The 14,549-nt window shown below is 38.3% G+C and overlaps 1 protein-coding gene across 2 annotated transcripts in view; it reads right to left on the reverse strand.

The window, feature by feature from the left end:
• CCDC34 (coiled-coil domain containing 34) overlaps positions 1 to 14,549 on the reverse strand; it is a 34,286-nt gene that overhangs the window by 11,906 nt on the left and 7,831 nt on the right. The window contains exon 3 of one of the 2 annotated variants that reach the window (XM_055141923.1): positions 6,309 to 6,416. The exons of the other annotated variant lie outside the window; for it this stretch is intronic. Within the exon in view, the coding sequence (XP_054997898.1) occupies positions 6,309 to 6,416 (108 nt within the window). The remainder of the gene's footprint in view (positions 1 to 6,308; positions 6,417 to 14,549) is intronic. 2 annotated transcript variants of the gene reach the window in all.

Below are 14,549 nucleotides of genomic sequence, written 5' to 3' on the forward strand. Positions count from 1 at the left end.
AGCGTACGCCTAAAACTTAATAATAAATAAGTTTCAAATTTATGGTCATTTAATAAAAATAATTTTAATGGAGCAAGCTTAATATTTGACATATCAAGAAAACTTAGAACAAAAGAACAACAATGAGATGTCATTCCACACCACAGAGACTGGCCCACATCCAAAAGAACAAAAGCAACCACTGTTGGCGTGGATGTGGGGAGAAAGGGACTCTCCTTCACTGCTGGTGGGAATGTTGACTGGTTCAGCCCTTTTGGAAAACAGTATGGACAATTCTCAAAAAATTAGAAACTGAGCTCCCATTTGACCCAGCAATACCACTCCTGGGAATATATCCAGAAAGGCAAAAAAGTATAGTCAAAAGGACATCTGCACTTGTATGTTCATTGCAGCACTGTTTACAATAGCCAAAATCTGGAAAAAAACAGAGTGCCCCAAAACAAATGACTGGTTAAAGAAACTTTGGTACATCTACACAATGGAATACTATGCAGCTGTTAGAAAAGATGAAGTCATGAAATTTGCATATAAGTGGATCTACTTGGAAAGTATCATGTTAAGTAAAATGAGTCAGAAAGAGAGAGACAGACATAGAAAGATTGCACTCATCTGTGGAATATAAAATAACAGAGTGGGAAACTAACACCCGAGAGTTGTAGAGATAAGTATCAGGTGGTCTGCCCCACAGCTTGGCAACTGACCTCACATACTGGGGGAAAAAGCAGCTGAGATAGAGAAGGGAACACCAAGTAGAGGATGTTGGGAGGACCCATTCGGGTTGGAAGATGCGTGCTGAAAGTAGACTATAGACCGAACATGAAGGCCACTCAGTACCTCTATTGCAAACTACAATACCCAAAAGGAGAGAGAACAAAAGGTAATGTCCTGACGCAGAGGCAGGGTGGGGTGGTGGGGGAATGGGGTGGGGGTGGGTAGAGGGATACTGGGATCATTGGTGGAGGAAAATGGGCACTTGGTGGAGGGATGGGTAAACGATCACTGTATGAGTGAAATGCAAACACAAAAGTTTGTAACTGTACATCACAGTGATTCTCTAATAAAAATTAAAAAAAAAGAAAACTTAGAACAAAAGAATCCCAACATATATACAGTCAATGATTCTGTTTATATGAAATTCTAGTAAGGGTAGACCTAACTGATAAGGACCGAGCATTGGACTAATGGTTTTCTTGTTGCCAGGACTAGCCGGGAGAGGGAAGCAAGGACCGAGGGCAAAGGGATCCCAAGGACCTTCGGTGGTGATGGTAACCTTTACTAAGCCTTGACTGCACATCAGGTAACCAGCAAACTTAAAGTAGGCTCTTTAGGGGAGCTGGAAAGATAGCAGAGGGGTAAGGTGCTTGCCTTGCACACAGCCACCTCCAGCTAGGAGGTGCCAATACGGTTCCTTGAGCACAGTCAGGACTGACCCCCAAACACAGCCAGAAGTCAGCAAAAACCAAAACAGCACAACCAGGTGTGTACCCACCGCCAATCCCTTAAAAGGGGCACATTTTATATTTTAGGCTCAAAGGAGCTGGGTTTTAGTTTTTACTTTATTTTTTTTTATGTGTGTGTGGTTGTTTTGTGCTTTGGGGTCACACCTGAGAGTGCTGTTGGTTTGTTTTTATTTTAAGGACCCCTTCCAGCTCTGTTCTTGGGGCATCATACAATGCTAGGGACCAGACTCAAGTCTCCCATCGGCAAAGTATGAGCTCAGCCCTTTGAGCTACTGCCCTGGCCTCAATGAAATCAATGAAGTTGATTTTAAAATACGAAATATATTGTAAGATTTAAACTAGAAGAGGAAATGCTGTTAGTCAGCATAAGGTACTCAAAGTATAGAAAGAGAACAGACTGTCTGTAAGTTGCTTCAGATTTTCTATCTCTCCTGTTCCACACAAAACACAGAGCACAATAAATCTTCCCTTTTCTTCTTCATAAGATGGTGCCCTAAGAAATTAGCTGCTTCTTGCAACTAAAAGACTAAGAAAACAGCTGATTACTAAAAGTTACTGAATTTTTGTGTTTGTTCTTCAATTGTGTCTATTAAACAGGAAAAATAATGAGTGCATGAATGAGGAATTGGTGCAATCAATCATATTTTGTGAGCCTGAAATAATTTACATTAAAAAATCAGCATCATGTCTTGAGAACAAAAGCAAATTTTATCTTTTAAACAACAGAGTTAAAAGCCCTTTCTCAAAATAAGTGATAGCCCACTGTAAAATGTAAATCTAGAAAATGAATTATTATGACAACACAAATGGTAAAGTACGAGATGAGATAAGCCATTTATGTGAAAAGGACTCAATTATATAAAAAACTAGCTTTGCTAATGGATACATAAATTTCTTTTTGTCTGATTTATTTTTTTGATAGAACACAGTGCAAATGACTTAAAGAAAATAACATCCCAGATACAGCTAAAAATCTGAATGAAGCTGGAAGCAGTGAAGGACCACACACCATGAAATGTAAACAGTAGAAAAAAACTAGATGCCAGACAGGAAAAGAACCAGGAGAGCAGTCTCTACAAATAGAGGTAAATGGAACAGAGACTGAAACAAGAAACATGATACGTCTCAAAAAAAAAAAAAAAACCACTAGAAAAATAGAGTGATCAATTATTCTTTAACATACACAAGAGTTCTACAGAGTATGTACATTTAATTTCTCAGAGTTCATTTTGAACTATTTCAACCTTATGAAATCTTGCTTTCAATAATTAGTGATTTGTGCCAGGACAAGCCATTTCCCTCCAGAAGAAAAAATAACTTTTTTTCTCAAATAATTGGATCAAGTCTGCTGCTGCTAATTAAAACAGTGAATATATCATCTCTCAACAGTATCTTACATTCTTAGACAAACAACAACTATGTTTGGCTGGTACGGCAAATTGGGCTTAATGGAGTTAGCAGACAGATAAGAGAAGCTTTTAGAGGAAAAAGCATATATTCGGTACTTGTAAAACCATTCAGTTTTATAGTTAAAATTTCATAAAATATATCACAGAGAGCTTGGTAATGGTCACAGGAATTTATTTTGATTCGGGCACTTACCCTCAGATAATTCATTCTGGTGTTATGGAATAAAACAAACAACAACAATAGTCACTTATTTCCAATGTGACTTGGGGCAAATACATTTAGGGTTATAACAAACACATGTCTAGCCAACTTCCTGCTTATAATATCTGGAAGTAAAAAGGTATGTCACCTTCAATTTAGTGAAATTAATTAGTTGGTACACTTATTAATACCTCAGGGCATAAGATTCAACAATAATTCAGTACCAAAAATAAAAATCTTTACCCTAATGTGACTAAATTAAAAAAAAAAAACACCTGACTTATACTAATAAAAGCAGTACCATTCCAAATATCTAAGAATCACAACAGAAAATAACTGACACCGGTGAAAGCAGTAGTACAGAGGCTAGGGCATTTGCCTTTAATGTGGCCAACCTGGGTTTGGTTGCTAGTGCCCCATATGGTTCTCTGAGCCCAGGGCAAGGTATAAGTCCTCAGAACTCCTGGGTTTGATCCAAAAATAAAAATTAAAAGCCCCCCCAACAAAAGCACTTTTAAGATTTCTAATGTATTATATAAGAGAATGCACTAAATTGAAAATAAGTTACAAATATATTAATTTATTCCAATAATAAATAGCTACTGTAGTATAAAGTATCATGCTAAATTTTATAATAAAAAGTACCATAAAAATTCTCATTTTTAAAAGTTTTAGAATTATGAAGAAAGACATAGGCTTAAAACAAAGTGACAGGGGCTAGAGCGAAAGTACAGCAGGTTTCCCTTGCACGCGGCAGACCCGAGTTCGATTTCCAGCACCTCATATGGTCCCCTGAGCACCGCCAAGGTAATTCCTGAGTTCAGAGCCAGGAGTAACACCTGTGAATCACCGGGTGTGACCCAAAAAGCAAAAAAATAAAATAAAATAAAACAAACTGACAATTATATATATATATGTGTACACACACATAAATATATATATATATATATATTAGGGCAATTCATAACCAAATGCTCTAGACTGAACAAGGTTTCAAAGGGTTTCTGATTAGTGACCAAGAAATACTCTCAGTTGTGAAACATACAGAGAAAGGTAAGCTGAACGATCTCCATGCCGTGAAACATCAAACACACACACACACACACACACACACAAACACAAACACACAAACACACACACACCACACTCATGAAAGAAAGTGAGGGCTGGAGAGAGAGCTCAATGGGCTTATTGCACGCTCTACATATGGGAAGTCAGGGTTCAATCCTGGCACTGTGTTAGTTCTCTCAAGCACAGAGTTGGCACAGCTCTTAAGCACTGCCAGGTGTGGACCCCAAAACCAAAAGATAAATAAATAAGTAAATAAATAAATAAATAAATAAATAAATAAAAGAAATAGTAAGAACAGAAGTGTTCTCAAAATTCCTCACCAACACAAATTCCTGGAGGCTGGGAGGCATAGTTTAAAGCTTAAGATTTTATTTGAGATCTATTGTGTCTCTTAAAGGCCTCTACAGCTCAGATGGCAGAGGGCTGCCTCGTGTCTGCACCACCCCACGAGCCAAGTGCAAACCTGGAAGCATTTCTATTTGTGATCTCCGTGCCGATACAACAAGGGGCAATCTCCAGCACATCACAACTAAGTATATGAGTACTGTGAGTAAGTGTGGGAGCACCACAACAAAGTGTGTGGGTCCTGGCAAATGCAGCAAAGTGTGCTAAGTACCACAACTGAAGTGTATTGTCCCTGGTAAGCAGCACAGCCAAGTGTGCAAGCACTCAGTTGCTGCAACAACAAAAACAGCACAGAGGAAAAGCATACAGAATTTGTGTTCTACCTTACCTTATTAAGCATCTTGCTCAAGTTAACATAAAAATGATGGTTTTCCTCTCAAAATAATACAAAATTTGTGTTCTATTTCATTAATACCTCACTTGCTTAACATAAAAATAACTTTTATTTTTATTTTCAGAATATTTCTATTAAAATTAACACTCCAAAAAGACAGGCCATGATCATAAGAGTATGCATCTTACAGGACACCAATAAGAGGTAACACATGGAATAAAGGAAATCATGGGTGGGAGAAGCCACAGCCGTGACTGTAGAGAGCATATCTTTAACTCTTCAGGCACAAACTGTTCAATAGTGAAAAAATAGTGAAAAATATATTTTGTGTTGGGGGGACAACATCCTGCTTATCCAGCTTGATTGGCCTGGCAAGGATACAAAGGAGAGATCTGTAATTTTAACAAATATTTTAGGAATTCTATTATGTGTCAGGTACTGATCTAGCTGCAAAGAACTGCACAACAGAGGCAAAAATCCCTAATTTACTGGAGTTTACATTTTAGTAGGGGGAAAAGACAGTTAAGTTGAAAGATAAAAATGGGACTAGATAGGGGATTTCAGAGATAAGAGAGATGTAATCGTACAGGTAAGGAAGGGAAGATCAGAAAAACCTGATTATGCCTGAGTGACAAATAGGACAGTGGTACCTACAAGAGAATTCAGGGAGTTGGAAACACAGATCTGGGTCTGGGGCTGGGGCAACAGCACAGCAGGTAGGGCGTTTGCCTTACACTCGGCCGACCTCGTTTGATTCCCAGCATCCCATACGGTGCCCTGTGCATCGCCAGGATTATTCCTGAGCACAGAGCCAGGAGTAACCCCTGTGCGCCGCTGGTGTGACCCAAAAGGCAAAAGAAAAGAAAAGAAAAAGCACAGGTCTATGAAAGGACGATGGGTCAAAAAATAATGAAATGAGGTTTGCAGCAGAAGAGATGGAAATCCATGGATCTAGAGACAGAGACTTCAGGACTACCTGCAGACAGAATTAAGTGAAAGTCACACAAGGGAGGAAAAAAAGAGAAATAGAAGAAATGGAAAAAGGCTTGATAAATGTCCATGAAAGCAGGGAAAAAAAAGACTAGGTCAAAAAAGAAAATATCTATGGGAACGTTTGAGGGTTTGAGAAATAGTACAACAGGTGGAGTGCATGCCTTGCATGTGGTTAACCAGGATTCAGTTCATGGCACTCATATTGTCCCCTAAGCCACACCAACAGTGATCCCTTAGCACAGAGCCAGGGGCAAGCCTTGAGCACAGCTAAGCATGGCTCAATACCCAAAAATAAATGAGAACATTTGAAGAACAATGGAGAGAAGATTACAAAAGCGACAGAGAGGGAGAAGGAGAGGTAGCGAGGAGAAAGAGTGTGTATGCGTGTTTTTCCTTTCCGGCATGTATGTGTGCACACGCTTTTTTCTCCTTACCTGTTTGTTCTTTTTCTGAACCCATTCCTTGTGTTTTTCTTCAGCGATTATCTTTCTTTTTTCACGTTCTTCCATTTCTTTTTTCTTTTCTAGCTCTTGATTTAATTGCTGTGAATTTTATTTCAAACAAAAGGCAACATTTAATAGGAGAACGTGAGTCATATTTTTTTAAAAGCTGAGGTTAACCAAATTAAACAAGAATATAGTTTCTTTTATAGAAAATATACCATTAGTGACAATGACTTAAGTAACTAGCCCACGTTGAAAAGAGAGCCTTGGTAAAAGTATAAGTCATTTTTTAGAAATGCAAATAATTGCTTGGCAGAAAAACACTAGTTTCTTAGACTAAACTTCAGCTAAATTATCCTCATTGAGTTCAACTTTCCCACATATAAATTTTGGCATCACTGTTAAGCTATTGGCTGTAGCTCAAGAGAACTGCGACTTTTTTAGTTATAAAAAGCTTCAAGATTCTCGATGAAGATAAAGGATAGGAATTAAATAATCCCTAAATTAAAATTTTAATTCAGAGTTCCACCAAAGAAGAAATGTAAAGAAGCCATTCAATTTCCTTTCAGGAAAAAAAAGAATCCAGGCTTTTCTTCACTGATTTTATAGCTGCTGGAGTGTAAAACAAAACCACATTCATATCCCAGATTATTTAACTGCCTTGCTGTCACTCGAATCTACACGTTTGGGCATTTCCTCGGGAGAAAGAATGTGGAAAGTATGGCCAAATAAAACTGCAAGCTGAATGCCACCACTCTGTCACTCATCAGCTGAATTACTGCATTAGTTGAGAATGCTGTTCAAACTAGACTCCTAAGGCTTTACTGCCATAATTACCGGTTATTTTTCTTCTCTCTTCTTAGGTACTAAAAATCAGATACTTTTATGTATCCCCATTGATCCCCACCTCTACCTATCCCAAAGACTTACCTACCTGAGCACAGACACCTAGGAAAAACAATTCTTCAGTTATCAGACCATGTGAATTACATGAAATGAAGATAAAACGTGATCCCAAGAACTGTTTTTTTTTTTCTTTTAGTTTAGAGCAAATGGTCATGCGAAACCTGTTTTCTGTGTTTCAACCTCATATTTTACTGCATAAAAAAAATAGCTGTTTGGGGCCAGAGCACAGTACAGTGGGTGGGCACTTGCTTTGCACATGGCAGACCTGGGTTACGATTCCTGGCATCCCATCTGGTCCCCTGAGCACTGCCAGGAGTGGTCTCTGAGCACAGAGCCAGAAGTCAGCCCTGAGCACCGCTGGGTGTGACCTCAAATAAAATAAAATAAAACCCAAAAAAGAAAATAGCTGCCCTCACTTACCCAGATCTTTAAAACATTTTACTCCTCAGTCACAAAGTAAAGTATCTATTATGGTTTTCAAAAGATTCTTCATTACATTGGCGGCTACTATTCCTTGTTTATTCATTCAATACAATTAATCTTCAGATTTTCTAGGTTCTCAAAACCATGACTTTAAGTGAAATTAGTTTAACAAAATCAGGCCCTTGGATAATAATACTATTTCATTAATGTTAGCTGGGATTTCTGTTTTCTCATTAAAATTACAGCCAAAATGCATGGGAAAAAAATGACCACGGCCCTGCTACACTTTATGAAATGACTAGATTTTAAAGACTGTTAAGCACAGGGATGAATTTCCAAAAGTTTCTGATCTAACCTAAATCTCCATCCACAGAAGAATTGAGTGCTATATTGTGAAGTATTGTATGCAAGTAATCTAAATTTCCCTAAAAAAGGGAAAAGTGGGGAGAGGAAAATAATATGAGAAACTGGATCTTCTCTGATCTCTGACTACTCTGTCAAAGATGAGCAGCAGAATGGGAACAGTGAGGAGATTGAAGACCACGAAGAGAGACAGGGGACAAACTAGAGGGACAGGTAGAGTAAACTGAACGCTGTGAAAACAGGAGCACACCGCAAGAGCCATGATGCTACGAGAGTTAAAGATTAAGAAAGGGTCAAAAAAGTAACCTAGAAAATGCTGCCACGGTCCCCAGTGTTCTAATCTCATCTGTTCAAGTAATTTGCCATCCACGATTATACATCATATTTTGAGACACAATTCCCCCCCACCATTTCCAAGGCTGACCTCGCTTGGAATTTCCCATCCTGAATGACTCCATCTGTTCACTGCCAAAGCAAGTCCTTCCAGACACAGCTGGAGTCTTCTCTCACTAGGCCCCTGTGTCATCTTCTGGTCTACCACTGAATTTCAACCGGATTAGAGCTAATTTCCCACAGACTAAACACTTGATTACAGAAAAGCAGAATCCAATGAGGATTTTAATATGCATTTTTTACTTCAGTAACTTTTGCCGACTTTCAAAATCTTCTTACCATAGAAAGTAAAATTCAGAAAAGCTGATAGATTTTAGTTTCATCAATTCTATAGCCTGCTCTATTCCCTTCATTAAGAACTAATGAATAAAAGAGCCAAAGGCAAATGAGAAAAAGAAAGAAAAAGGCACCTGCATTTTTCACAAACTCGATAATTTTTATAATTTAAAACAGATTATACCATAGCGTCAAAGCAACTGTTAAAAATCAGAATTAGACAAAGGCCATGGAGAAATTAAGCCAATCTGCTGAAGACCTCTTTAAAATAATAAAACTTTAAAATGTATGTGACCTACAAAATCTATGCTATGTTTTCATAGTACTGATATTCAACAGTTACAAAAGTAAACAATTTTGTATGTGGAAAATTTTGATGGGATAATATAAATTTTTAGATTGATCTTATAAAGATGTCTGAAACAAATGTAAATGCCTGTTAAATTAAATTTATGAAAAGAGATAATCTTTCTAATAATCTAAGTATCCTTTAAATTTTCAAGAAGATAATTTTAAAAAGGCCAGGTTGAGGCCAGACGTTGTACACAGCTGGCCCCAGTGGGATCATCCCTGAGCACCAATAGGAATAACCCCTGAGCAAAGAGCTAGGAGTAAGCCCTATACACCTTCAGGTGTGTCCCAAACCAATACCCGTCCCCAATCAAAAAATTTAAAAGGCCAGGGTAAATTAAAAACTAAGCATTAAGTCTAACCTATTTATTCTGAAACCACTGTAAAGTTACTTCTAAGCCCTCTTGCTTTAACAGAAATTTAAGCTGAACTGTTCCTTCAGTTAAAAATCTTTTAGTTAAGTCTTGAGTTAAAAAGCTTTTCGAACTGGTGAAGGGATGGGTATTCGAGCATTGTATAACTGAGATTTAAACCTGAAAACTTTGTAACTTTCCACAGGGTGACTCAATAAAAAAATTTAAAAAAAAAAAAGCTTTTCGATCAAATGATGCCTTTTCAGCAGGTTTGATTGTTGGGTGAAAATTCCAAATAATAATAGTGAGTTTTTTCTGTTGAAATATTGAATGTAATGAAAGTAGAGAGAGAGTAAAGTGAAGATCATTAGCCACACAGGCTGTGGGGGTGGGGTGGGATGGGAGGTATCCTGGGGTTCTTGGTGGTGGAACATGTGCATTGGTGAAGGGATGGGGATTTGATCATTGTCTGACTGAGACTTAAACCTGAAAGCTTGTAAATTTCTTCATGGTGATTCAATAAAAGAAATAAACAATTAAAAAATAAAAAAGCTTTTCGACAGGTGGAATACAGACTTTGAATCTGGAAGTTCTGGGTCTGATTCCTGGCTCTGTTCCATGGTTCTCTGAGCACTATACCAAGAATGACACCAACTGCTAAGTTAATAGTAGCACCTGAGCACCTCTGAACACAATTTACTGCATCACACCTACCACTCAGGTGCCAATATATCTCCACCACTGCCTCTAGGTTCTTTCTCTTCATGTCCAATGACAGGATTTGCAAACAACTTAATGAATAGAGTAAAATGGGGTAGACTAGAGGTGACTTAAGAACAATTGCGAATAGTCTTTGGTATTGGTGGAAGTGCATAATTTTGTATGCCAAAAGAATCAATGTTAACACCATTACATAAAAAAAATTAAAGTCTGCCTTACATTATGAAGCCCCTGGCATTATTATACATAAGATTTATGCTGTTACTGTCACTGTCACTGTCAGCCATCCTGTTGCTCATCAATTTACTCGAGCGGGCACAAGTAACATCTCCATTTTGAGACTTGTTGTTACTGTTTTTGGCATATCATATACGCCACGGATAGCTTGCCAGGCTCTGCCATGCAGGCGAGATATTCTCGGTAGCTTGTCGGGCTCTCTGAGAGGGGCAGAGGAGTCAAACCCAGGTCGGCCGCATGCAAGGCAAAGATAAAATATTTTATTTGCTTCAAAGTTATGGCATAGCCATAAAAAACTCAAGCTATTAAATACATTAAATGAATTTAATCTTTTGATCCTGCTACATGCTTACTATAGTATCCTACAATAGGCTTAATCATTATTTGAGGGACTTTTTATTCACTATTTTAACTTGTTTCAAATAAATCTTGGTTACCATTTCCCCACACATAGGATGACAACTTTTATTGAATGCTTCCTATATATTAGGCCACATTCTGGAGGTCACTTGCTCCTTGTAGCACACTCTGAAGCAACCATTCTGTCTCTTTTATAGATAAACCAAGGGTCAAGGACTTGCCCAAAGTCCAAGTTTTTTGGTTTTATTTATTTATTTATTTTTTGCTTCTTGGGTCACACCTGGCGATGCTCAGGGGTTACTCCTGGCTCTGCACTTAGGAATTACCCCTGGTGGTGCTCAGGAGACCATATGGGATGCTGGGAATCGAAACCGAAACCGGATCAGCTGCCTGCAAGGCAAATGCCCTATCTGCTGTGCTATCCAAAGTCCAAGTTTTTAAGGTATGAATAAAGGGTCAAAATTTTGGCTTTTGGAGCTAGAGCCATAGCACAGCAATAGTGCATTTGCTTTGCCATGTGACCAACCAGGGTTCGATCCCCAGCATGCCATATGGTCCCGTGAGCACCGTCAAGTGTAATTCCTGAGTGCAAAGCCAGGACTATCACCTTTTTTTTTTTTTATTAGCGAATCACTGTAAGGTACAGTTACAAACTTATGAACTTTTGTGTTTGTATTTCAGTCATACAGTTATCGTACCCATCCCTCCACCAGTGCCCACTCTCCTCCACTAATGTTCCCAGTAAACTGGCCTCACACGCTGGGGGAAAAGGCAGCTGAGATAGAGAAGGGAACATCAAATAGAAGATGTTGGGAGGACCATCCCCTCTTTAATATAATAAATATAATATATTAAATCTCTTTAATAGTTTATGGATGGAAATATTTGAGACAGTGAATTTCAGTAATCTTCCCAAGGCCACAGAATTGGAATGGTGGGCTAAAATTTCAGCCTTGTTCTTGTGAGTTAGAGCCCTGAGTCCTTGAGGAATTTCCTATAATCAAATTAACTTTTTTCTATTGCATGCTATCCAAAAAGAGTTGACATGACCCTCTTTCTCATGCATAATATTGACATCTTAGAGAGCCTAGAGATAAATACCATTGATTTAATTCTACTTTCCACTCTCACCAGATCACTGCTTTCCCCAATATAAGCAAAAAATCAGTTTAATGAACTATGACTGGCATTTCAAGAAAATGAACAGAACACCAGGTTTTATATAAATTTAAGATTAGTTCAGAAACATATATATGTATTTGCGTGGGACAAGAAGCAAAGCAGATTTCTCACTATGTATAAATATGTGTAAGCTGCACTTAACAATGAAAATATAAATGTTAAAGCTTGAAGGTAAGATTAAAGAAAAAGAAATCCAGGATGGTCTCAATGATAACACCAATTCTGAAAATAAAAAGATCTTAAGGATGGTAGTAATGAGTAACAGTGAGTACCAATGATATCAACAATAATAATACCAATAAAGGGGCCAGGAAAGGTAGTCCAATGGGTTGAAGTTCATGGTTTGCAAGCCTGGGTTTGGCCTCTAACATCACATGATCTCCCAAGCACTTCTGGGTATAACCCTTGTGCACTGAGTGGGAAGTAGCCCTTGAACTCCACTGGGTGCGGCCCCAATCCAAAACAAAGCCGCAAATACCACCAAGAATCATCCTTACTATTTTTTATATTCAATTTACACAAAAATTCTGTGGCACAGCTATTATTTTGTTCTCATCGTACAAGTGAGGAAACTGAGACATACTGCTCAAATAAGCCTGCCTGACTATACAACATAGTCTCCCTCAAGTCCTTGCCCTTCGAAGAGTAGACGTTGTTGAGTATTTTCAATGTATCACTGTATCACTGTCAACCCGTTGTTCATCAGTTTGCTTGAGCGGGCACCCATAATGGCTCCATTCGTCCTAGCCCTAAGATTTTAGCAGCCTGAGTTGTGTATTTGACCACTAATAAATTTGTATTTTCAGAATACAATATATCATGCTAGAGGGAAATAGCAGAATATATTGGTTTCCACAATCATTTGAATCATATCAAATCTCCTGATTATGCAAGTACCTGGTAAGAAAAATGTCACTGTCACGGTCATCCCGTTGCTCATCGATTTGTTCAAGCGGGCACCAGTAATGTCTCTCATTGTGAGACTTATTGTTACTATTTTTGGCATATCCAATATGCCGAGGGTAGCTTGCCACACTCTACCGTGCGGGCTTGAAACTCTCAGTAGCTTGCCAGGCTCTCCAAGAGAGGTGGAGGAATCGAACACGGGTCAGCCGCGTGAAAGGCAAACGCCCTACCACTGTGCTATCGCTCCAGCCCAAGAAAAATAGCATGGAAATAATAACTAGATTCAAAACTGAAATAGAAAATTTATTCCCAAATCATGATAAGCTATAAGAATTTTTATATAATCAATATTAACAGGTGGGAATAAATGTAAATATCCCAAAGTAGTAAATTAATGAACTATATTTTAATATATATTTAATACTTTTAAGTATATTTTAATTACATAGTCAGCTATTTAAAAATGATGTGAAAAAAATCTAGTGATACAGAAACATATTCATAACTTAACAGGTAGAAGAAAGTGGGATACCAAAGAGTTTGACCCTAGAGCTGATGATGACACTCAACAGTAGAGCACTTGCCTTCGATCCCTGGCACTGCTGAAAAAAGAAAGACAAAAGAGTTTGCTTGGATTTCATTAAAAAACAGGAAGTATCCTACATCACTTAAATCTACTTTGCTTCTGTATATGGCTTAGGGTATTTCAGATGTGAGTTTGGTCAAATCATCCAAATCCATTTGGTTGCTACATTCTAAGTAGCAAATAGCAAGAGTTCAAAGGATGTGGGGTTTCTGTGAAAATGTATTCCAAACTATCTTCAGTTTGGATAGGCAGAGTTCAGAAGGAGAGTAGCAAACACAGAATGTCCACAACGGAGGCAGGAAGGCAGGAGGAGACCGAAACACATTGGAAGTCCATGAGATTCCTTCTTGTACCACAAACTCAACTCTAGGGCGTGTACTCTGAGTGATAGAGGGGCAGATTTGTCTCTATTTTAATTTTCCTTTCTTAAAAAATTTTACCAGACAGGGTTGGCGTGGGTAGAGTGGTTGCTTTGCACTCAGTCAATCAGGTTTAATTCCTGGCACCCCAGATAGTCCCCCAGTCCCCTCCAGGAGTGATCCCTGAGTGCAGAGCCAGGGGTAAACCCAGAGGATCACTGGGTGTGACCCAACTGCCCCACTCCCCTTTTTTTATTCAGGGTCAGAGAGATAATGTAGGAGGCAAGGTACTTGCATTGCCTGTGACCTTAGATCATATATGATCACATATGACCTAGGTTCTCTGAGCACTCCTAGGTGTGACTCTGCACTGGCCAAATATTTTTTAACCAAGTATATGAAATTTGATTTACATTATTTACATATGGTGAAGCTCCATTACATGTATCTGTATATACACATTTATGCATACTTTTAAAAATGTATAAAGCAGAAAACCTGAAAGACTATATGCCATAATATTAACAATGGTTATCTTTAGGTGGTAAGGAGAAATTTTAACTTCAATTTTGCCCAGCTATAGTTTCTGAATATTCAACAAACGTGTTTTTTTCTTTATTTCTGATTTAAAAAGAAAATTATTTAGAAAAAAATATTTTTACAAAGTTGTTCATGATTGGGTTTTGATCAACACAATGTTCCAACACCATCTCTTCACCAGTGCGCACCAATGTCCCCAGTTCCCCCTTTCCACCCCCCCCCCCGTCTGCCTCTACTATAGGCAGTTTTCTTTTCTCTCTCTCCCAAAGGGAAAGCC

Source organism: Sorex araneus, chromosome 6 (assembly GCF_027595985.1).
Source record: "Sorex araneus isolate mSorAra2 chromosome 6, mSorAra2.pri, whole genome shotgun sequence".
NCBI classification, from domain to species: Eukaryota; Metazoa; Chordata; class Mammalia; order Eulipotyphla; family Soricidae; genus Sorex; species Sorex araneus.